Source organism: Coregonus clupeaformis, chromosome 36 (genome assembly GCF_020615455.1).
Source record: "Coregonus clupeaformis isolate EN_2021a chromosome 36, ASM2061545v1, whole genome shotgun sequence".
Taxonomy (NCBI): domain Eukaryota; kingdom Metazoa; phylum Chordata; class Actinopteri; order Salmoniformes; family Salmonidae; genus Coregonus; species Coregonus clupeaformis.
The window spans coordinates 42,298,241-42,322,433 of NC_059227.1; the positions used below are offsets into that span (position 1 = coordinate 42,298,241).

The 24,193-nt window shown below is 46.7% G+C and overlaps 2 protein-coding genes across 2 annotated transcripts in view; one reads left to right on the plus strand and one right to left on the minus strand.

Annotated features, from left to right (window-relative positions):
* The window catches only part of LOC123482711, a 28,787-nt gene extending 25,044 nt beyond the window's left edge, over positions 1-3,743 (plus strand). The window contains exon 6 of the mRNA XM_045211222.1: positions 2,710-3,743. Coding sequence (XP_045067157.1) covers positions 2,710-2,913 — 204 coding nt within the window. The 3' untranslated portion in view covers positions 2,914-3,743. The remainder of the gene's footprint in view (positions 1-2,709) is intronic.
* A 197-nt stretch (positions 3,744-3,940) lies between these two features.
* Positions 3,941-23,405, minus strand: LOC121552555 (prickle-like protein 1). The gene is made up of 9 exons (XM_045211419.1): positions 23,084-23,405; positions 17,372-17,569; positions 12,678-12,791; positions 11,031-11,168; positions 7,731-7,934; positions 7,217-7,403; positions 6,080-7,045; positions 5,683-5,835; positions 3,941-5,615 (listed from the first exon to the last, which is right to left on the minus strand). Exons 1-9 carry the CDS (start codon positions 23,096-23,098, stop codon positions 4,894-4,896), a joined length of 2,697 nt encoding a protein of 898 aa, XP_045067354.1. The 5' UTR covers positions 23,099-23,405; the 3' UTR covers positions 3,941-4,893.
* Positions 23,406-24,193: the final 788 nt, after the last annotated feature.

Sequence of the window (24,193 nt, forward strand, 5' to 3'; positions counted from 1 at the left end):
AAATGGTGCCCTATTCCCTTTATAGTGCACTACTTTTGACCAGGGCTCTATGTAGGGAATGGGGTGCCGTTTGGGACACAGGTTATGAGGTAGGCCGTACCCCTCATAACCTGGAAAGCCGGTAGCATGTTTTGATTTAATAGTGACCCTTTAAGCTCCAAAGCCACAATGTGTGGCCTCTCCTCCTCCTCAGCCCCCAGGCTCTAATCAGAGAGGGGCTGTGGACCCTGTCTCCGTGTCCCGGCTGGGTCCCCTCCCTGTCCTTCCGGTGTACGGTATCTCTCTGATCCACAGCCCAGAGATCAGGCCCTGCACTCCCACCAGTCAACGCCTCCATGCTCAAAGCAATAGGCTCAACAACAGGACCCAAACCCACAGCCACCCACACCTCCAGTGGTCAAGAGCAACTTCCTCCTTGATTGGGTAACGGGGTCACACAGGAAGTATGTGAAAGTACAGTTTGCTCTATGAAATGCATTCTAAGCATTGTTAGGAGTTGGAACATGGCACTTCCTGCGTTGGACTGATTGGTACCTCCTGTTATTAACAACTTAATTCTGGTCATTTTCAGTATAGCCTACCTATGAATCTAAACCACTCATGGTATAGTAACTAAGGATTTGAGGTTGGAAATACACTCACTACGTTGCCTGACCATCTCTATTACTATAGAACTAACAATACAGCCTTAACACAATGAAGTGCTGATTAACACAGTCATTTATGTACGTGTATGAATGGGTACGGCTCTTGATTAACATACATCTAATATTATAGCCATTAGAGGTTTCATGTGATTTCATTATCATGGCCTCTTGAGATGGAATGTCTGCCTTCCTTACATAGCCTGGCTCTAGTCCACGCCCAGCAACATTGTGATTGGCTAAAAATAGCCTGGAAGTGAAAATGCCTAGCAGTACAGTAGCAACTGTTAATGGTGTTAGGTTGGGTTAGGTGGATGACTGAGGCTGTGTCCCAAATTGCCGCATGGGCCCTTGTCTAAAGTAGTGCACTATATAGGGAATAGGGTGCCATTTGGGATGCATCCTGACTGTAACCCAGTTTAGATGTCGTCGTCCCCCTCCCCAACCTTCACATTCCTGCCCAGCCAAACTCAGCTGTGGCTCGTCTTCAACTCCAACACACACAGGGCTCCCGAGTGGTGCAGCGGTCTAAGGCACTGCGTCTCAGTGCTAGAGGTCGTCTCTACAGACCCCCTGGTTCGATTCCAGGCTGTATCACAATCCGCCCGTGATTGGAAGTCGCGTAGGGCGGCGCACAATTGGCCCAGTCGTCCGGGTTTGGCCGGTGTAGGCCGTCATTGTAAATAAGAATTTGTTCTTAACAGACTTGCCTAGTTAAATAAAGGGGGGGGGGGAGGAGGAGGGAGGAGGGAGGAGGGAGGAGGAGGAGGAGGAGGGAGGAGGAGGAGGGAGGAGGGAGGGAGGAGGAGGAGGAGGAGGAGGAGAGAGAGAGAGAGAGAGAGAGAGAGAGAGATCTGTGTTAGTTTCCTAAAGGCTGACAGTGACTCACCTCTTAAAGCTGCAGACTGTCAGAGACTGAGTGCCTGGGAAAAAGGACTGTAGCTGGAAGCTAACACTACTCAGGACGGCACGACTCTGTGCTGTCTGAGACATCTCTAAGTATGCAGTGGAGAGAGATTCTAAGGGCTGTCCGGGTGTGGTAACAAAGGAATAGTGAGTGGACCATGTTGGAATGTCCATAATGATCCTGACTGCATGTATTCTCTGCTCTCATGTTGGTCTGTAGTAGGTCACAATTATAAACAGGCCACTTTTCCACTTTTCTCTCTCCCTCTGCATGTTTATGGTGAGAACCTTTTCCAGGTGTCACCCTGGGGCAATGGGGTGGACTGTTTTTCATCTTAATGACAGTTCAACAGTGTCTTATCTTGGTGTTTTCCCTCCGTTATTTAAATCTTTTCTTGTCAGTGCATGTTTCAGTTTGTGAGTTATCGTGATGGGAAAGATTACAGATTTAATGCCTTCTTTTATTTAGCTCTTGTAATCCAAATTTGTCATGACAGTTTCCTCTAATGTTGATGTTGGATTGAATTCATTTTAGATAAGCTAAACCAATCCTCTGATCAAATCATTAGACTGTGCTCTAGGTTTGACCTTGTATGACATCAGCAGTATATTTGCTGGTCTGTGTGAGCCGTTGAAGACGAGGTGTGGATCAGCAGTTTTAACACCTCTCCTCTCATTGTTCCCCTCACACCTGTTACAAGCCCTAGAGCTTCAACTCCTCTACTGTGTTTTTATTGGCCCCAGGGCCAGGCTAGCCAATAAGAAGGCTTGTGTGCTGACAGGGGACCTGGGTCTATGTGTTGACACAATGAACAGTGTGTTAACTCCACAGTGTTCTCTTCTCCCTTTATTGTACGAGCACATAGGCGAGAGCTAGCTCTGGGCTCATCAGGAAATCGTTTCTAAAACCAGCCCCTCATATTCCAAGGACTTGGAAGTACTGATGTTCCTCATCTCTAAAGAGCTAGTACTGTTCGTTTGTTCTATTTCTGTAGTCAACGAAAAATATGTTCTTCTTGTTGATCATGTTGTGTTGTGATTGTTGTATTATATTGCACTGACTGAAATTCCTTCTGGATAAGAGCGTCTGCTAAATGACCAAAATATGATGTGTTATTGGCTCCTGTTTCTGATGTTCTATTGTTGTGTTGTTTTCCAGGTGTACCGACAGGACTGTGAGACGTTTGGCATGGTAGTGAAGATGCTGGTTGCTAAGGACGCCAGTCTGGAGAAGCAGCTGCAGACGCCACTCCGAGAGAACCTGGGAGAGATCAGGGAGCGTTGCCTTGATGACCTCAAGCACTTCATCTCCGATCTGGATGAGGTGATTGAGGTCGTACGGCAACCGGAACCCTCCATCTGAGACAAGACAGCCAATCACGTCCCATCTTACTGTAAGGGAGCCAATCAGGTCCTGTCTTATTGTTGGGCCTCCAGTTTGGGCATACAGTGAGGGCAGGACTCCCAGGAGTCTGCCATGTGTTAAGACTATGGATATCTTGAGCAGTATTGGCCCCATGTTTTTCCATCTTTCTGGGTTTCAGGCCAGAGATGCACCACATCCAGGGGACCCATATGTACTGATAATGTCCAGCAATCGTCAAAAACAGTGTTCAAAGTCATGTTCAGCTACTTACTCACCACCCGATGAGGGTATTGGTTCTACAATGTCCTTAACTAGTAGAATTGGTATGTCAATTTAGGCTAATAGTTCATCTAGGAATTACAGATTTTAAAACTGTTAACCAGCGTAATCATAGGAACGGTCATCAGTGTTTTTACTGAACTGGTAATCTAATGGTGAAGAGTGCCGTGTTAGAGGTCATTATCCACTGGTACCACAAACAATCCTCAGCAAGGAAGGTCCAGTTAAGAAGCGATGTCTTGTTTTATGAACTCTTCCTGCTCTCCTCTTTTCTTTAGTATTTGAAATGTTAATCGACTGGATGTTCTACTCCAACCAGAATGGTCCTGGCCTGTTATGTGTGATTTAGATGTTGTGTTTCTTGACAGAATGTTGTATTCACCACCAGTGCTAATTTTCTCAACAACAAAACAGAAACACTTTCTAAATGTCCCAGGTTCAATTCAACTTTCTATATGTGGAACTGACATGTCTTTGATGATTTGTGAGAAAATGATTTTTGAGTATAACAATAATAATAATAAAGATGATTTTTTTTTAAATGTCAATGGAGTTTTAGACTATCTGGTATCTACCATTCACATATCAGGTTTGGTGCCTTTGTGGGTCAGTGTTTGGTTGAGGTGCAATGCTTGAACACCATCCAAGTTATTTGCATTGCCCAATATGAATATTTACTTTGTCAAAAAACACTATAAAATCAATTATTCTACTACATATGAAAAACTGGAAAATAATTCTGAAACGTTTCGTAAGAATATTTATTAAAAGCTTCTTTACATTACATAACATTTTAAGTATTCATGGTATAATGACCTGCACTGATTAAAGGGCATGTATGGAGAAGACCTCTGTAATGTAAATTACTCTGTCTCCCATCAGGTTGGTTTTACATTGTATTTTACACTGAGGGACAAGCGCGTTCGAGAATAGCGTAAACATTGGAATACAGGAAAGACACAGGGTATCACTTTACATTGATGTTGAGAGGTTTAAGAGCAACTTCATGTAAAATGTTACCAGAAACGGTTAATTGTTACCAGAAACATCAGAAACCAGATATTATGGCACTTTGATTTGAGTAAGCAGATGGTCTGTATCCCGGCAACAATTTATTTATATTTTTTTATAAAGCCTTGATTGATTGACAAGTGATGCGTGCAAAATAGGTCTGCTTGTTACTACAATAACAGCTTGTCCCGCCTCCCTACTCTGTTTACATCAAAACCAGAAAAATCTTAGTTAAAACCCAGGGATATAAAAATACCAGTATTAACATTTTAACTTAACAATATATACATTCATATTTTGTACTATTAAATAATTATTTTGGTTAGTCTCTAGAAGTCTACTTTACTAACTATTCCTCTCCTTGTCAGCAATAACAGTAGTGCATTAATTGCTGTTTAATACACACAATGGTATTGCTGGAATACTTTCAATGGTTCATCATACAATGTTGTAAAAAAAAAAAAATGTGTTTTTTGGCAATTTTTATAAAAACAAAAAGGAGAAAATGTCTTCTGGTTTGAGTGTTAGACATGACCCATAATAAGATGTCATTATGCCCAATACAATGGACAATGTTTTGTTCGCGTCCAATATTATGTTCAGCAAGTCAAACTACAAAGAACAGCTGATGTCCCCACCTGTCCACAAATTATTAGTCCTGGAAGTAAAACAGAATTTACATCTAGATTATGAAATGATACAGTTCTTGCCTCTGTGACCCTTCTTTCTGGATTTAGTCCGTGAGTCGTTAGGCGACATGGCCGTAACGCGTGTTGGGAAGTCATCAGTGTAGTATTGATACCTGCTAGGAACCCTGGGCTGGGGAATGAGCTGCCCCAGGAAGTAACCTTCCTCCTCAGAGTCTGAGGAAGAGGAGGAGCAGGTGGAGCACCAGTCTTCCTCGTCAGCGTACAGGCCGCCTAGGAAGCGGTCGCGATCCCGGTCGCCCCGAGCCTGGAGGGAGTAGTCCGAGGTGGTGTGGGGGTAGGGGGGCGGCCTGTGAGCACCAGGGCCAGGTTGGTTGAAGAGGGCCGCGTGATGTTCCTGAAGGGAACTCAGACCATGTCCCTGGCTCTCGTAGGGCCTCTGCACCCGTTCCTTAGGCAGGAGGTTAAGAGCGTTGTCCGAGCGTGCTTTGCGGTTGCGGTGGTGGCCGTGGTGCCGGCGTGGCCTGTCGGGGTCCTCGTGGTGAGGGTGGTACACCCTCCGACGCGTCCTCTCACTCTGAGGAGGCTGACGCACCGCCAGGTTCTGGTAAGACCCGTTATCCACCGTGTCCTCAGAGAACTTGACCATCTGCTGGCCTGGTGGCCGTGTGGACTGGGACCTGCTCCTCCTCAACACTGGCAGCTGAAGGTGAGGAGGTGGCATCTCCTGTTTAGGAGGGAGGGGCGGGAGGGGGAGAGACACTGGCCCCTGTACCCTCTGCGCCCCCTCTGCACCTCCTCTACCTCCTTCTGGTCTGCTGCCCCTCCTGGTGATCCAGAGAGTTGGCGCTGCGATGGAGCATGGAGGAGTTGAGGGTGCCCATGTTGCTCATCTTATCACAGTCTTCTGGCTCTGGGTCCAGCAGGTTGTGGAGGGAGTAGAGGATCTGACGCTCCTTACTGTCTCCGTCCACTGACGCACCTGGGAGGACAGGAGAATATAAACGTATGTTACTCAAGAAAGAAGCAGGAAAACAAGAGTTCTTTACTGTAGCTAATTACTGTAGCTAATGTGCTTCATGGCTTTGTATACTATCCTTTCCTGTTCCATTTAAATCTCCATTATCACACTGGAATTAAGAACTGATCGCCGACTACCAGACTACTTTCACCAGAAGTTCACCAAACACTGTTTTACAGCAAGCGCCTGTGATATGAACTCTTACCAGTGATGTTAGAGAGGGCTAGAGAGTCCATGGAGTCCCCGACACTCTGCTCAGTCTTCCTCAGCTTGTCTGTGATACACTCCAGAGAGTCTTCACACCACTGCCTGGGGTCCAGCATCCATAACCCTGCTCCCCCAGCGCTAACCCTCTGGTCAATCAGCCCCTGGTCCAGCTCCAGATCATGGATCTTTCTGGCGCTAGCAGGGCCAGGGTGGCTTCCGTAAGCTGAATCCCCAAGCCCGTCCTGGGACTGTGCCCAGTACGTCTCAGGCAGGTGCTTCTTACTGACAAGTCCATCCTGGGACTGGGCCCAGTACGTCTCAGGCAGGTGACTGTGGCTCTGGTTCGTGGGACTGGTGGTGGTGGAGGTGGAGGCCGGTTTAGTCTCAGGCTTCAGCCAGGGTTCGGCTGACCTACTGGTGCTGGGTTCCTCTGAAGGCTGTGTCTGGAACACCCCGGCGCGGTCCCCGAACTTGAGCAGGAGCTGTGTCATGTAGTCCTCGTGTTCGGCCCACTCCTCTGGATCCTCCGGAGCCTCCTGCTCCTCTCGGTCCCTCCAGGTGCGCTCCTCAGTGAAGCCCATGTGGGACAGCTTTTGGCCCACAATATCCATATCCCTGTCCTCTCTATATCTGTCTCCATATAGACTAGGAGTCTTGTTATAGTCAGCCACTGCAACGGGGTTGAAGAGCTGGGAGTGCCTCCACTGTTCAGCCACCGGGTGGCTGCTCTTGCCCATGTGGCTCTGGCGGGATTCACGAGAGTGGGCAGACTGGAAGACGGAGTCGGAGGAGTCTGAGGTGTAGACATCCTCTCCCAGGCTGCAGGCCTTGGAGCAGTAGATGCGGCCCTGCTTGGGCAGGAAGGGACAGCCCAGCAGGGAGCTCTTACACTGGGCACAGCAGAAACACGTGTCTGTAGCGTGCCAGTGGACACCCTCGTAGGTCATTTGGGCGTGGTCCACTCCTGGGGGAGGCAAGAAGGGAGGGGAGGGAAGAGAGGGAAGGGAGGGAGAGAGTGTAGAGCAACATCTTTAAAAGGCTTCAGCAACAGGCTGCACATTATGTCAAGAACTGTTTATTTATTCAAGTAATCAGGCATAGATTGACCACTTATGAACCAGAGATATTGACTCACCTATATTCTCCCCGCAGGCTTCACAGTACTCCGCGTACAGAGACTCGAAGCAGCCGCAGCAGTAGGGGCGGCCATCTTTCATGATGTACCGCTGACCGCCCAGCACCGTCTCACACTCGGAACAGGCAAAGTGCTTCATGTGCCAGTGACGTCCCTCCGCCTCCGTGCACTCATCAGAAAAGATGATCTGAGAGGAGGGATAAACAGACATGTTTAAATACTGTCTGCTACTTACAGAATAATTAGGAAACGGAACACAAGATTAATTCAACTTCAGTTACTAATCGTGCAATAAGCTTATAGGTCACATCGCTTCGGTAGGCTTCTGTCTATCTCCAGTGTTTAATGAGCAGACTGACTAAAGCCTAACTACTGTATGTTGAAAAGAAGTCTGGCATTGTTTCAAGCCAAATGTTTCAATGTTTCATGTCTGCAATGAGTTAACCTCATCGCAGGCTGAGCAGAATGCTCAGGTAATTAGCTTATTGATCACACACACACACAGTGATCTCACCTCATCGCAGGCTGAGCATCGTGGTTTCAGCAGCTCGGCGTGGTGCCGTCCACAGTGGATCTTTCCATCCTGGTGGAAGTAGATCAGGTCTACCAGCAGCTCCTGACACGTGGCGCACGCAAAGCATGCTGGGTGCCAGCACGGCCCCGGACCCGCCCGCGACGCAAAGATGGCCATCTCTCCTCCGCTGATGCCTTCGCCACACTGGGGATGAAATTAAATCGCAAAATGTTAATGTGGAGACCAATGGGGTATCGTTGAAGAAGCAGGGTATACATAGCCTGTTCCCAGATCTGTTTGTGCCAGTCATGTGACAATGATCCTAAGAGTTGGCAAGACAGCACAAACTGATCTGGGACCATGTGACATGCAAAAGATATCAACAAGCGTGTTGGTTAGAGTAAACAGTGTATTTGTTGCTTAATTAAGTTGCCAGCAAAACAGAACGGATCACTGAGTCATATCAAGCGATGTTTCAGTCCACACAAAACACCAATGAATGAGTAAATGGTTATGGGGTGTTTCAGTCCACAAAAAACACCAATGAATGAGTAAATGGTTATGGGGTGTTTCAGTCCACACAAAACACCAATGAATGAGTAAATGGTTATGGGGTGTTTCAGTCCACACAAAACACCAATGAATGAGTAAATGGTTATGGGATGTTTCAGTCCACACAAAACACCAATGAATGAGTAAATGGTTATGGGATGTTTCAGTCCACACAAAACACCAATGAATGACTAAATGGTTATGGGGTGTTTCAGTCCACAAAAAACACCAATGAGTGAGTAAATGGTTATGGGGTGTTTCAGTCCACACAAAACACCAATGAATGAGTAAATGGTTATGGGGTGTTTCAGTCCACACAAAACACCAATGAATGAGTAAATTGTCATGGTGTGTGTGTCCTTGTGTGTGTGTCTGTGTTGTTTTGTTCTGTATATGTTTAAGTAAAACCAAACACTATACTAAAGCCTCATCGCTCCAGATCGTATGACTCCAGAAAGCTCAGCAGAGCGTGTCTGAACATACAGTCATCAGTCTTTATATAACCACTACCAGACCTAGGTTCAAATACTATTAGAAATCTTCCAAATACTTTCATCGTTTGCTTTAACCTGCCTGGAGTGCCAGATGGGCAGCGGTCCCATTGCGCTAGGCAAGCTCAATCAAGCCAGGCTAAAGTATTTGAAATAATTTCAAATACTATTTGAACCCAGGTCTGAGCACTAGGGCTCTGGGACACCACTCACAGCTGTTGTCCGTTATTACCAAGCCGCCATCGGCCTTGGAAACCGGGGTGTCGCGTGTCCCCTGAAGGTAAGGCATTCGAAAACCACAGCTATAGACAAAAACATGCCGCTTTGTGGTGAGTCGCTCACTCTCTCTCTCTCTCTCTCTCTCTCTCTCTCTCTCTCTCTCTCTCTCTCTCTCTCTCTCTCTCTCTCTCTCTCTCTCTCTCTCTCTCTCTCTCTCTCTCTCTCTCTCTCTCTCTCTCTCTCTCTCTCTCTCTCTCTCTCTCTCTCTCTCTCTCTCTCTCTCTCTCTCTCTCTCTCTCTCTCTGTGTGTACGGGGGGTGACAGCCCACATCTGCTGTCCAGAGGGATTACCGTCTCCCTCCCTGTTCTTCCTCTGGGGTATTATGTAATTTACAACATGCCAGTACTCCGGCACTCAAACCAGCCATGCCTTTACAACATGCCAGTACTCCAGCACTCAAACCAGCCATGCCTTTACAACATGCCAGTACTCCGGCACTCAAACCAGCCATGCCTTTACAACATGCCAGTACTCCGGCACTCAAACCAGCCATGCCTTTACAACATGCCAGTACTCCGGCACTCAAACCAGCCATGCCTTTACAACATGCCAGTACTCCGGCACTCAAACCAGCCATGCTTTGAATTGTTCTGCCTCACACAGGATGTGGTCACTAGTCTAACAGGATGTGGTCACTAGTCTAACAGGATGTGGTCACTAGTCTAACAGGATGTGATCACTAGTCTAATAGGATGTGGTCACTAGTCTAATAGGATGTGACCACTAGTCTAACAGGATGTGGTCACTAGTCTAATAGGATGTGGTCACTAGTCTAACAGGATGTGGTCACTAGTCTAACAGGATGTGATCACTAGTCTAACAGGATGTGGTCTCTAGTCTAATAGGATGTGGTCACTAGTCTAATAGGATGTGGTCACTAGTCTAATAGGATGTGGTCACTAGTCTAATAGGATGTGGTCTCTAGTCTAATAGGATGTGGTCACTAGAGAGACAGACAGAGAGAGAGAGACAGAGAGACAGAGAGACAGAGAGAGAGAGAGAGAGAGAGAGAGAGAGAGAGAGAGAGAGAGAGAGAGAGAGAGAGAGAGAGAGAGAGACAGAGAGAGAGAGAGAGACAGAGAGAGAGAGAGAGAGAGAGAGAGAGAGAGAGAGAGACAGAGACAGAGAGAGAGAGAGAGAGAGAGAGAGAGACAGAGAGAGAGAGAGACAGAGAGAGAGAGAGAGAGAGAGAGAGACAGAGAGAGAGAGAGAGAGAGAGAGAGAGAGAGAGAGAGAGAGAGAGACAGAGAGACAGAGAGACAGAGAGAGAGAGATACTATTGTACAGCCTGTAGAGCACTGGGTTAATGGGTGCCTACTGACCAGTGTACAGTTGATCCGAACGCAACACGCTGTTTAGATTTATTTTTGACGGCAGGAAATTGGGCACATTCTTTTTGCTGGAATGACTTCCACGCTCGGATTGAGCACGAGCTCCTAATGTCCACACTTCCTCCTCTCTGCTCCCTCTGAGTGGGTTAGTTGTTAATGAGACAGATTCTGCCCTTGATTAAATCGTCACATTAGCACTGGAGCTTTAGGTTACGTCCCAACTGGCACCCTAGTTCCCTACACAGTGCACTACTTCCCTATGGGCCCTGGTCAAAAGTAGTACACTATGTAGTGAATAGGATGCCATTTGGGACACACATTTTAGACTAGAACAGAATAGAACAGAGCGAGGCCAACGGGGGTCAGTAAGTCTTTTAAAAAACAGCCACGGTACTGCCCTGTGTCGTTAGCTTGTTCTCTTGTTCTGCTCTGCCTAGCAGGAGTAGCTGCGCTTCAGGAGGAAGTAGCAGCTCTTTATAGGATTGACATGTAATGAGGAAGGGAGAGACATATTTACTGGCTTTAACGTCATTTTCTTCCTCGCCTCGAAATGTCTTATAAGATGGCAATCCAGTTTGTACTCGGATTGTGGGTGGGTGCGCGCGTGGGTGCATGTATGTGTGTGTGTGTGTGTGTGTGAACGTACATGTTCACAGAGGGTGTGTTGCAGGGCTCGGGGGAGCATCCTGGGAGTTCCTCTCCCCAGAGCCTCTCTCTTTCTCTGGACACTGAACATGTGGAGCTCCCTCTTCTCCTCCTCACTGAGAGACTGGCAGTACCGCACCTGGGAGGGAGGGAGGGAGGGAGGGAGAGAGAGAGAGAGAGAGAGAGAGAGAGAGAGAGAGAGAGAGAGAGAGAGAGAGAGAGAGAGAGGGAATGAGAGAATGAAAGACAGGTTCCTCTGTGAACACAAACTCAGTTTTTTCCCAACAGATAAAACCTTCACATTGAGAACCCTCACTGCTTTCACCACAGATGTATTTTATGGTTATTTTATGGAAGAAAACATGTTTTTCCCCTTGAGGCTCACCCCAAGGATAGCATGAACATACACACATCAAGCCTGATGTTTAGAGCAGACAATCACGACACAGAGAAATAAAAATATGTGGAAGACTAACAACCAACAATGGGCCTTGTGGTTCCCTAACAACAGTAAACAACGCTGGTACACAAGAAGAGCCAACGAAGCGCCGCTCTCTAAACGTCCTCTGGTGTGTGTGTGTGTGCACGCGTGTGTGTGCTCCGTGTCCAGTGTGAGTGTGTGTGTGCCCCACTTTAAGGAGGCATTGTAAACCACACCTATGCCTGGAATCTCCCCTTCTACCCTGCTGCAGTATGCCGCTCCGCTCTGAGCCTTGCAGCAAACATCATAAAATCACTCAGTCAAAAGCTTTATTGTTCCAACGAACAAACGCCTGCCCACCTACAGGACAGGAGGAGCAGAGCAGTCAAAGGTGCCCTCTGTGATAGCCCCACATAGCCCCTCTGCAGATCTCCTAGTGTAAACTGTGGTGACTAAAGGGATGGGTTACAATGTGGGCCCAAGGAGTGCTGGTTTACAAACTACAAAGACATTACAAGAATCCGGTTGTGTTTAAATGCAGTAATGCACCATATGTTACTATGGTGAGTGTAGTAGGGGATGTGAGTGGTTTGTTTTTGCTAGAATATCTCCACTGTGACAAGGTGACATTCATTAGTCAGCATTATGGAGGCTCTCTCCTGGCCTGATCCCATATCTGTGTGGTTAAAGCCATCTCCGCTGACTATTACTGTCTGGCTGGAGCACATTCAGACCTGGGACCAGGGCCTGTATTCACAAAGAGTGTCTAGGATCAGGTCCCCCCTTTTATTAATTATGATTTAAAAGGTGCAACTGATCCTGGATCAGTACTCCTACTGTGAGACGCTTTGTGAATACTAATCTCTCATGGACAGATCTACGTAAATATAACTGGTACCGTAGAATCTGTTGGAATTGGAATGTGATGTGTTGGATAGCGAACAGCAGGTTATTTGGACAAATCATGATTTCGCAGGTGTTAGCATCTTTCGAATTTCAGAAGGGGATGGGACTTTCGGCCCATAATTTGGGCTGAAAGAGGGTGGAGCCCCTCGTTATGGTTCCGTTCTTCGTTCTAGCATCTCTTAATTCCTTCTCTTAACACGCATGGACCCAGAACCTAATCGAGCAGCTGACCCATTACCTGAGACTTTAGTTCTGGGTTAACCGAGACTATGTGAATACAGACCCAGTAGATGATCTCTCTGTCCTGGGTTCAGTTCTTACCTCATTGTCATGAGGGGGCAGCTGGTAGAGCAGCTGTCTGATCCTGTGTTTCTCTCCAGGACTGTTGACGTATGGGACCTTGTCCTCCGGAAGACAGGAGAAATACAGCTGTACCTGGGGATGGGGGGATGGAGGGATGGAGGGATGGAGGGATGGGGGGATGGAGGGATGGAGGGGATGGAGGGATGGAGGGATGGGGGGATGGAGGGATGGGGGGGGTGGAGGGGATGGAGGGGTGGAGGGATGGAGGGATGGGGGGATGGGGGGATGGGGGGATGGAGGGATGGAGGGGTGGAGGGATGGAGGGATGGAGGGGTGGAGGGGTGGAGGGGATGGAGGGATGGAGGGATGGGGGGGTGGAGGGATGGGGGGTGGAAGGGGATGGAGGGATGGAGGGGATGGAGGGATGGGGGGATGGAGGGATGGGGGGATGGAGGGATGGAGGGGGTGGAGGGATGGAGGGATGGAGGGGTGGAGGGGATGGAGGGATGGAGGGATGGGGGGGATGGGGGGATGGAGGGATGGGGGGGATGGAGGGATGGGGGGGTGGAGGGATGGAGGGATGGAGGGATGGGGGGTGGAGGGGATGGAGGGGTGGAGGGATGGAGGGATGGAGGGATGGGGGTGGAGGGATGGGGGGATGGAGGGATGGGGGGATGGAGGGATGGGGGGGATGGAGGGATGGAGGGATGGAGGGATGGGGGGGATGGAGGGATGGAGGGATGGGGGATGGAGGGGTGGAGGGATGGAGGGATGGAGGGATGGAGGGGTGGAGGGATGGAGGGGATGGAGGGGTGGAAGGATGGGGGATGGAGGGATGGAGGGGTGGAGGGGTGGGGGATGGGGGATGGAGGGATGGGGGATGGAGGGTGGAGGGATGGAGGGATGGGGGATGGAGGGGATGGAGGGATGGGGGATGGAGGGATGGGGGTGAGGGATGGAGGGATGGAGGGATGGAGGGATGGAGGGGTGGAGGGGTGGAGGGATGGGGGGATGGAGGGGTGGAGGGATGGAGGGATGGAGGGATGGAGGGATGGAGGGTGGGGGGTGGAGGGATGGGGGGTGGAGGGATGGGGGGATGGAGGGATGGGGGGATGGAGGGATGGGGGGATGGAGGGATGGGGGGATGGGGGGGTGGAGGGATGGAGGGATGGAGGGATGGAGGGATGGAGGGATGGAGGGATGGAGGATGGAGGGATGGGAGGGGGATGGGGGGGGTGGTGAAGGGTTAGAACAGTCGTAGTTCTGTGATACTGCAAATCCACCTTCAATCACACAGGTACCTTGTTGGTCTTAATGGTTTAGTAGTTCAGTTAGAGGGTGATGCTGACGCTAAAAAGACCAGGCATAGCTCCAGTATCTGTATTGCCCTGCATCATAAATACCCCACTGGGCTCCATGACAAGAGCACAATCACAGCTGCTTAAAGAGCTTTGTTCGGGTCAGATCCACCATGATATGCCAACAATGGCCAGGGTCAGTCAGCCAGTGACAGTCAGTCAGTGGAAAATCACTCAGGTCACAGTTCATACAAGACTCTAAATTTTCTTGATTAATGTGGCCATCTCTCCACCATGAGTCCATGACTATCTATGAATATGAAGACCCTGTTTTGCCTCCACACATTCTAGAGGTGTAGTGAGTAAAGAGCTGGGAAACAGGGATGGGTGGATGGGGGAGTAAGGTTACAAAAACAAGGTATTTGGCTTGGGAGGCCTCCTGTTGATTTCAGACCTTCATTACTTCCATGTGTGCTCATGGTTAATGAGAGGGTGGGGGAGAGATAGAAGGAAGAGAGAGAGAGAGAGAGAGAGAGAGAGAGAGAGAGAGAGAGAGAGAGAGAGAGAGAGAGAGAGAGAGAGAGAGAGAGAGAGAGAGAGAGAGAGAGAGAGAGAGAGAGAGAGAGAGAGAGAGAGAGAGAGAGAGAGAGAGAGAGAGAGAGAGAGAGAGGGAGAGAGAGAGAGGTGGAGAGGGAGAGAGGGAGTAAGAGAGCTTTGGGAAAGTGCCACATAGCCTGGAGACAGAGGCCAGCCCTGTTTGCAAACGGAGCTGAACTGTAAAGAAAGAGGCCAGTCTTAATGATGCTACAGCCACACAGTCAGTATCACTAGGAAGGAGGCATTAAAACCAGACTCTAAACCACTCTAACCCTACAGGCTAACAGGCCACAGTAACTATCTGCTGAGTTTGCATGTCAGGGCACTAACAGAGCAGGGCACTAACTGAAACAGGATGTGAACATATATTTATAATAGCTTGTACAGAAAAAAAGGTGCTATCTAGAACCTAAAAGGGTTATTTGGCTGTCCCCATAGGATAACCCTTTGAAGAACCCTTTTTGGTTCCATGTAGAACCCTTTCCACTGAGGGTTCTACATGGAACCCAAAATAGCTCTACCTGAAACCAAAAGGAGTTATCCTATGGGGACAGCTGTAGAAGCCTTTTGGAGAAAAAAAATTCTAAGAGTGTATAGTTTATGCCATATTGAGACTTAATTGTAGACTGGTTTGTAACAGTCAGACTCAATAGAGGGAAGCACCTGAGACAAATATATCTCATCAACATTCCAGCGACAACATGAGGTAATAGGACTGTTGTGCCCAAAAGATAGAACTGTGAACCCTAAAGCATGGGACGTACAGCCTAGCCCTAGACTGATTCACTCTGAAACAGAACTCTCATTGTTGGAAAACACTGAAAAACATTTACATGATGACCTGCATTACCATGATTATTATTTGTCTTAAATCATATAGATCAGTGTTGACTTTATCCCACTTTCTCCCGACTCCTACAGACGGACATTTCCGGGAGATCACAGGCACTCTGCAGGAGGGCCGAATGGCATGTCAGTACGTCTGTATTTATAGACTCCAGACATTAAACATTAAAGCCTGTAGTCTGGCTGCAGTTTGTTTGAGGATTTGTACTTCTGTGTTCAGTCTGATGTCAGTGGAAGGGTGTGGTGTGTGCGTGTGTGTGTGGAGGGGGGGTTCTGTGTGCATATGTGCGTGTGTGCGTGCGTTTGTGTGTCACAGGAATTCTATGCCTGTGAGGGGTTGTTAGAATATCGGGGGCAGAGAGGGAGACAAGAGAGAGAGATAGAATCTGTCAGGAGGCATCAGTACAGATGGAGAATCACCCTATTGCTGCTATTCTCTGTGTGCGTCCCCGTTTTGTGACACGGACAAATAATGTGACTCTACATCCTACCACCAAGGGCATTTACAAATCAAATCAAATCAAATGTATTTATAGTGCCCTTTTTACATCAGCAGATGTCAGCATTCCTCCTGATCTGCAACAGTTAACATTAGGAGTGGATTGATTCCTCCTGATCTGCAACAGTTAACATTAGGAGTGGATTGATTCCTCCTGATCTGCAACAGTTAACATTAGGAGTGGATTGATTCCTCCTGGCAGGTCAGGGTCTAGTATTAGCCTATCTATGTGGATGGACATTCAGTTTGCCTGCTGTGTTTTGTGACATTCAGATATGGGTTACAACCAATGGTAACTGTGGTGTGATCTGGCACAAACAGCCCCCCACTACCTCTCCCCAGGAGGGTGAACTGTCCCCTTGGGTTCTACACACAACGCTGCATCTCAGCCTCACCTCAGGAAGATGGCAACACCCTGTCACTTGGCTTTAAATCCTTGTGTTGTGTGTGTGCTTGGATTGGTGTGTGTGTGTGTGTGTGTGTGTGTGTGTGTGTGTGTGTGTGTGTGTGTGTGTGTGTGTGTGTGTGTGTGTGTGTGTGTGTGTGTGTGTGTGTGTGTGTGTGTGTGTGTGTGTGTGTGTGTGTGTGTGTGTGTGTGTGTGTGTGTGTGTGTGTGTGTGTGTGTGTGTGTGTGTGTGTGTGTGTGTGTGAGTGAGTGTGTGTGTGTGATGCCTATCCCAGTGTCACACCAGCCCCACCAGATGTTCTGTTTCCACCTCGAGACAAAACTCTAGACTCATCCAACTCAACCAATGGATGACAATACAGTAGTGTCATATTATAGTTACAGTCATGTATCTCCATCATGTTATAGTTACAGTCATGTATCTCCATCATGTTATAGTTACAGTCATGTATCTCCATCATGTTATAGTTACAGTCATGTATCTCCATCATGTTATAGTTACAGTCATGTATCTCCATCATGTTATAGTTACAGTCATATATCTCCATCATGTTATAGTTACAGTCATGTATCTCCATCATGTTATAGTTACAGTCATATATCTCCATCATGTTATAGTTACAGTCATGCATCTCCATCATGTTATAGTTACAGTCATGTATCTCCATCATGTTATAATTACAGTCATGTATCTCCATCATGTTATAGTTACAGTCATGTATCTCCATCATGTTATAGTTACAGTCATGTATCTCCATCATGTTATAGTTACAGTCATGTATCTCCATCATGTTATAGTTACAGTCATGTATCTCCATCTAATTTAACTGAAGGTGATGATGCTGTTGACCGTCATTTTGATTTAACAAGCACCAAACACAAATACACATTTTGGATACATTAATTTGCTGATGTTATGTGATGCCATTGAGGGGGTCCTTGTTAGTGACCGTAGTTACTGGAGAAAGCTTGTGGTCGACTATTCTACAGACAAATGAGGATATGATGATGATGATGATGATGATGATGATGGTGATTATGATAAAGATGATGCCGTGCTGCTCACCTGTTCAGGTCTGAGTCCAGGCGGTACCCAGGCGTATTCCTCCAGGGCACAGCCTGAGTCATCGTCTGACGTAGAGCTCCTCTGGAAGCCCAGGGTCAGTTTCCCCAGCTTCCCACCCGTCCGCTGCTCCATGTCCAGGCCCCGGACACCCACACCCACCGCCCCCACCGGCCGCTCCAGGTTCATCACACGTGGGCGCTGCCCGAGGGAGACAGAGGAGGAGAGAAAGTGTTATCAAATGTCTCCAAATTCAACGTTTAGTATATTTCCTCATTCATTCAGTGGTTCTTCAGGCTTTATATCGGGAGAGACATCTCTATATCAAACGTTGTGGTCTGTTGCTGTTTTCATGAAAACACTTTGTAGACACTGGTCTGCTCTCGTATAGAAACAACAGTGAGGCTGTATCTGAACGGCAGATTGTAGTTACAGTAGACGACAGGTTGTAAAGTGACTATATCATGTATAGCATGCCAATATCATCCTAGAGTTGAATCCCTACACGATGTACCACTGTAACGTATCGTAGACCTCCTATTCAGCATCACTGCTGGAAAGCCTGCATTTAGGGTCAGCATGGGTCAGTAGGGTTTAACAGTGAGCTGGATGGATGCTCACAGCCCTTACTGTAGAAATAAGACTGTACAGTATATTAGATAGGTTAGTGGAGTACAGCCTGACTATTAAATGGATCTGGTCTTAAAATCATGACTAAACCCTCTTACATCACCATCCGTCACATGACAAGAACGAGATTGCTGGGCATGAATGCTGAGAGAAATTAAGAGGTTGTTCAAGGACAGGAGGCTTGTGGACTGACACAGAACGGTACATTCAGAGACCTGTTGTACTGGTCCCAATCACAGTGAAACACAGTTGGTTCAGAGGTTGAGATTGTATTGGGACAGGGGTTTGCTTCCATTACCACACCACAGTACACGTGTATGAGGACATGATATTCAGTATGAAAATGTATGCACTAAGTCGCTCTGGAGAAGAGCGTCTGCTAAATGACTAAAATGTAAAATGTAAATATCCCCTTATATAACACGGCTTTGTGTCTGTGATTGTCTAAGGGTGAGCGTGCCGTGCACATTACTCTTTCGAAAATCTCAGCAATTTTAGGCCCTTTCAAACCAGGCCTTTTAAAGTATCTGATAAGAAGGAGGTTTACATCAAGAGACGTTAATCACTCTGTCTTCTCTCTTATCTCTGTGTTCACGTACTTCAGAGCCCTCTCTCTGTCCGCGTCGCAAATGGCACCCTATTCCCTATATAGTGCACCCTATTCCCTATGGGCCCTGGTCAAAAGTAGTGCACTAAATAGGGAATAAGGTACCATTTGGGATGCAACCTCTGTCGCTGTCAGATAACGTGGCTTAAGTCTTGGAGGTGTTAAAAACCCCACTTCTGTTTTGTTAGAGCTCCTTTGACGTGCAAATGAAGACCAGAATAGCCTGAGAAGAGCACCCTTGTTTGGGTAGAAAGTTTGAATTTCACAGACCCCCTCTAAACTTAATGGAAATTCACTCTTGAGTCACAAGGAGGGACCTTCGTCTAAAAGATCAGGAACTTCACAAGGACTGTCACAACAGAGACCAAATTTACAGAGATTATGAGTATGTAGGCCTAACACCTTTCCATCTAATCCAAAAATTGTAAAGTTAAACGAAAACATATCAATAACCTGCTAGCTGTGGAAAATATTTACACAAAATCAAATCCTGTAAACTAATGTCAACTAATGTATTCTAGGATGTAATTTGAATGCCTTCACATTAGTTCATCACAGTCTAATGCCCATTCAAACAGAGATGGTCATTCTGACTCAGCCAGTCAACATCACTGTGGAGAAATGAATGGGGAAAGTCTGCTTGAATTTGCATACAGTTACAACAAGCCCTGCAGGTTCTAACCAACACAATGCAAAAAGGGTTATAAAAAGCTCATGCTGTAAACTGGAACTGTGCTCAATCACACACACACACACACACACACACACACACACACACACACACACACACACACACACACACACACACACACACACACACACACACACACACACACACACACACACACACACACACACACACACACACACACACACACACACTCACACACAACATGACGTAGTGGCTATGACAGCTTTATCAAGTAGGACCTGATAAAGACATGATAAAGACTTTACTCATTAACTCAAGAGTTCTTCTAACTTAACAGAACCGGAGGTCTCTGTGGTATCAGTAGGGCTCAGTGTTGCCAGCACAGATATCCTAGAATTCAATTACTGTATGTTTTATATGTCATTCTATGGTTGCCAGATTCTATTGACTCTTTCCCGCATAATCAGAGCCAATATCCTGCCCAATCCACTAAAAAGTAGCTCAATTTTAGAATAACTTTATTGCTACAGTAGGTGCTCAATGCCTTCCCTTGTGTGAGGTAGAACACTTTCCCTAAGTGCCCTGGAGACATTATCCAATGGCTAAGCAACCGAGTCACAAGATGGATGGAGAGATAGAGAGCCATTTGCTAAAGGCATGTCATTACAATAATTGTCTAGGTCATGTCCTCAAGAGAAAACTGTGATGGAATTCTGGGAACGGCCTGCTAGTACAGCGTCTAGATGTGAAATATGTTGTCCTCAAAACATTTAATCACAAGGGAGAAAAATAACACATTTTGTGTAGCCCAGTTCTGACCACACCAAAATAAGATTTCCCTGTGAAAGAATCTAAGAAATTCTCCTGTGAATTTCTTCCTAACCACACCATCACCCCGTCCTCTTTACCCAGACCTCTGCTTTTAGAAAGTCAATTAAGGAAAGTCAGGAAAAAGCCCCAGCAGATTCCTGAGCCAACATACACAGGTACTCAAGTTACACCTTGTCACCCGTTAGCAATAACACAACGTGTGTCTTTATCAAAAACAAAAACAAAACGTCTAACTTACTACCCTGCTCTGCTCCTTTAAAGCCTGCCATAGAGAGCCGACCAGAGGGAAAGAGAAAAAATACATTTTTGAAAAAGGCATTTAAAAAGTCCCAACATCGGCACTATGTAAACACACTCCATGTGGAGGGTATGGCCCTGTTGTTCCTATACTGACACATATGAAGGCCTGCATCCCAAATGGCACCCTTTTCCCTATATAGTGCACTACTTTTAGACCAGTTTGACCAGAGCCCTATGGGAATAGGGTGCCATTTGGGACACATATGAAGGTCATGCTTTGCAGGCCGGGAAAGGAATTACCTGTTCAAATACCTGGCAGTTTAAATGTATACAGTCTCGGGGCTAAGATTACCTCCACTTAGAAATGCTTGGTGGTAAAAAAGCAAAAGAAAGCATGAGGGGAAAAAAATCTACAACAGCACAAACTTGCAGAGAACTGACACCGTGTGAATCCTTGAACGGAATACTGACACCGTGTGAATCCTTGAACGGAATACTGACACCGTGTGAATCCTTGAACGGAACACTGACACCGTGTGAATCCTTGAACGGAACACTCGGTCAGAAGACGGACGACACCAGTCAAACAGCTGCTTACTTGCATTGGTTGCACAAGTAACCTAGGCAATAGATGACAGGAGGTACAAGGACTATGAAATTGTTCTCCATAGATAAAGCATTGGTACTTACGAGAATAGAAAATATGAGTGTGAGATTCATTGCACAGTCACCTCCATTTGAAGTTTATTGTAAATGCTGAAATGTTTTGCTTATTCTTTGGTGTTTTGAGTTTAATGTTATGTTACGTAATGACTATGCAAATAATATTTTATTTATCTTAAGCAAATGATTACATTAGTTTAAAAACGAATGTCTATAACAGATTTCAAATGGCAATTTCCTGGTATATCAAACATAGTGTCTGTAGATGTTTTGGTTATTACTACCAAATAGCATTTACAGCTCTAGTGATTTACACTGCAGAATATGATAGATCCCTAGATATAGGCAGAATACAATAGAAACACAATCAGGGCAAATAGTAAAACTCAACAGCAAAAACAGTAAAGCAGACAAGTCACTGATTCCTACAGATGTAGGATCGTAATTTGATCATCCGGTTGCAGGATAACTTTCCTGCAATGCAGGAAATCTTAAACATGTAGTGTATTTGAAGTTTAAAAAAGCTAGGATAGATAGGAGTCTCTCTAACTCTAACCCTAATCCTATAGTTAGGAGTCTCTCTAACCCTAACCCTATAGATAGGAGTCTCTCTAACCCTAACCCTATAGATAGGAGTCTCTCTAACCCTAACCCTATAGATAGTAGTCTCTCTAACCCTAACCCTATAGATAGGAGTCTCTCTAACCCTAACCCTATAGATAGGAGTCTCTCTAACCCTAACCCTATAGATAGGAGTCTCTCTAACCCTAACCCTATAGATAGGAGTCTCTCTAACCCTAACCCTATAGATAGGAGTCTCTCTAACCCTAACCCTATAGATAGGAGTCTCTCTAACCCTAACCCTATAGATAGGAGTCTCTCTAACCCTAACCCTATAGATAGGAGTCTCTCTAACCCTAACCCTATAGATAGGAGTCTCTCTAACCCTAACCCTATAGATAGGAGTCTCTCTAACCCTAACCCTATAGATAGGAGTCTCTCTAACCCTAACCCTATAGATTGGAGTCTCTCTAACCCTAACCCTATAGATAGGAGCCTCTCTAACCCTAACCCTATAGATAGGAGTCTCTCTAACCCTAACCCTATAGATAGGAGTCTCTCTAACCCTAACCCTATAGATAGGAGTCTCTCTAACCCTAACCCTATAGATAGGAGTCTCTCTAACCCTAACCCTAACCCTATAGATAGGAGTCTCTCTAACCCTAACCCTATAGATAGGAGTCTCTCTAACCCTAATCCTATAGATAGGAGTCTCTCTAACCCTAACCCTATAGATAGTAGTCTCTCTAACCCTAACCCTATAGATAGTAATATCTCTAACCCTAACCCTATAGATAGGAGTCTCTCTAACCCTAACCCTATAGATAGGAGTCTCTCTAACCCTAACCCTATAGATAGGAGTCTCTCTAACCCTAACCCTATAGATAGGTAGTCTCTCTAACCCTAACCCTATAGATAGGAGTCTCTCTAACCCTAACCCTATAGATAGGAGTCTCTCTAACCCTAACCCTATGCAGTATGTAGCTAGAGGTTTCTGTGGGCAGATTATTAGGGTTGGAGAGGGGAGTCTAAAGGTAGAGACCATCCCTCACAGCCTGTCTTGATGAAGACTGTTATTCCAGGGCCAAATGGGTGTCAGGGCCAGGGGTGGGGAAGCACAGGGGGACTAACACGGTTTGAATGAGACCACCTGCACACACACACATCCTGCCTCGCTGTTGATACATATTCTGGCAGCTGACAACACTGACAGTGGGAGCGGGCAGGGAGGAGAGAGAGACACACACTGATATAGAGCCTCATCATTGCCGTCAAACAACCCCTCACACACATCACATTCCACATACTTCTGAACTAAGCCTAACCATTCTCACGCTCTCAACACATCATTCATCTGTTCACAGCAGTTAGCCCAACCCATAATAATGCTGAATCTACCCAATAATTATAACCCTTCATTCACAGGCTTCCACTCCCTCTAATTTGCAATGGTTTTAAATCAGTTTCCAAACAATATTAATTGCTCTCTGTTACATCTGAAGGAGCCCTTGTAGGCAGGCAGAACTCTTACCTCTATGAAAAGCATTGCTCCTCTCCTCTCCTCCAAAACCCCTCAGTCACAAGACAACTCTCCCAGCCCCAGCCACAGTGCTAGAGGTCCGGCTGCATGCCCACAACACTACTCCCACAGAGTCCAATCTATCCACAGGGTCCTCCAATTTCCAACGTTGGTCTATCCAAGCTGTCACAGTGTTAGACCAAGGATAATCAATTGGTCTAGTTCCAAAATGCAGAGGCTCTTAATCCAGTAACACAGTGCCAAACTGAATCACAAACCACAGATACACAGTGAAGTGATGTCTCTGTCTCCAGTGTCTGAGTGAGTGTGTGTGAGCTTCACTCCCTCTGCTCAGGCACTCAGGCCAGCCCCTCCCTCCTCCTCCTCCTCTACCTCCTCCTCCTCATCATCCCCCTCCTCCCTCTTCCTAATTCCCCTCCTCCCTCCTCCCTCTCTCTCTCCAGCCCTACCACTGCACTTCAAACACACTTCAAGAATCAACAGCCACAGCCAAGCTACCCCACCCTTCCCCTCACCCCTCTCCCCTGACCGTTCCCCTCACCCCCTCCTCCTTTCCCCTCCTCCCTTCCCCTCACCCCCCTCCTCCTCTCCCCTCCTCCCTTCCCCTCACCCCTCACCCGATCGTTCCCCTCACCCCCTCCTCCTTTCCCCTCCTCCCTTCTCCTCACCCCTCTCCCCTGACCGTTCCCCTCACCTTCCTTCTCTCTAACATCCTCTGACCAGATGACTGTCCACAACATTTCCACTGACCGACGTCCCAACCACTGCACAGCCGCACACGTTCTCATTCTCAAGTGGACAACAACTTATAGACACAAATTCTCTGCCCTCCCCTCTCTCTCTCTCAATTCAATTTCAATTTCAATTTAAGGGCTTTATTGGCATGGGAAACGAATGTTAACATTGCCAAGGCAAGTGAAGTAGATAGTAAACAAAAGTGAAATAAACAATAAATGTTAACAGTAAACATTACACTCAGAAGTTCCAAAAGAATAAAGACATTTCAAATGTCATATTATGTATATATACAGTGTTGTAACAATGTGCAAATAGTTAAAGTACAAATGGGAAAATAAATAAACATAAATATGGGTTCTCTCT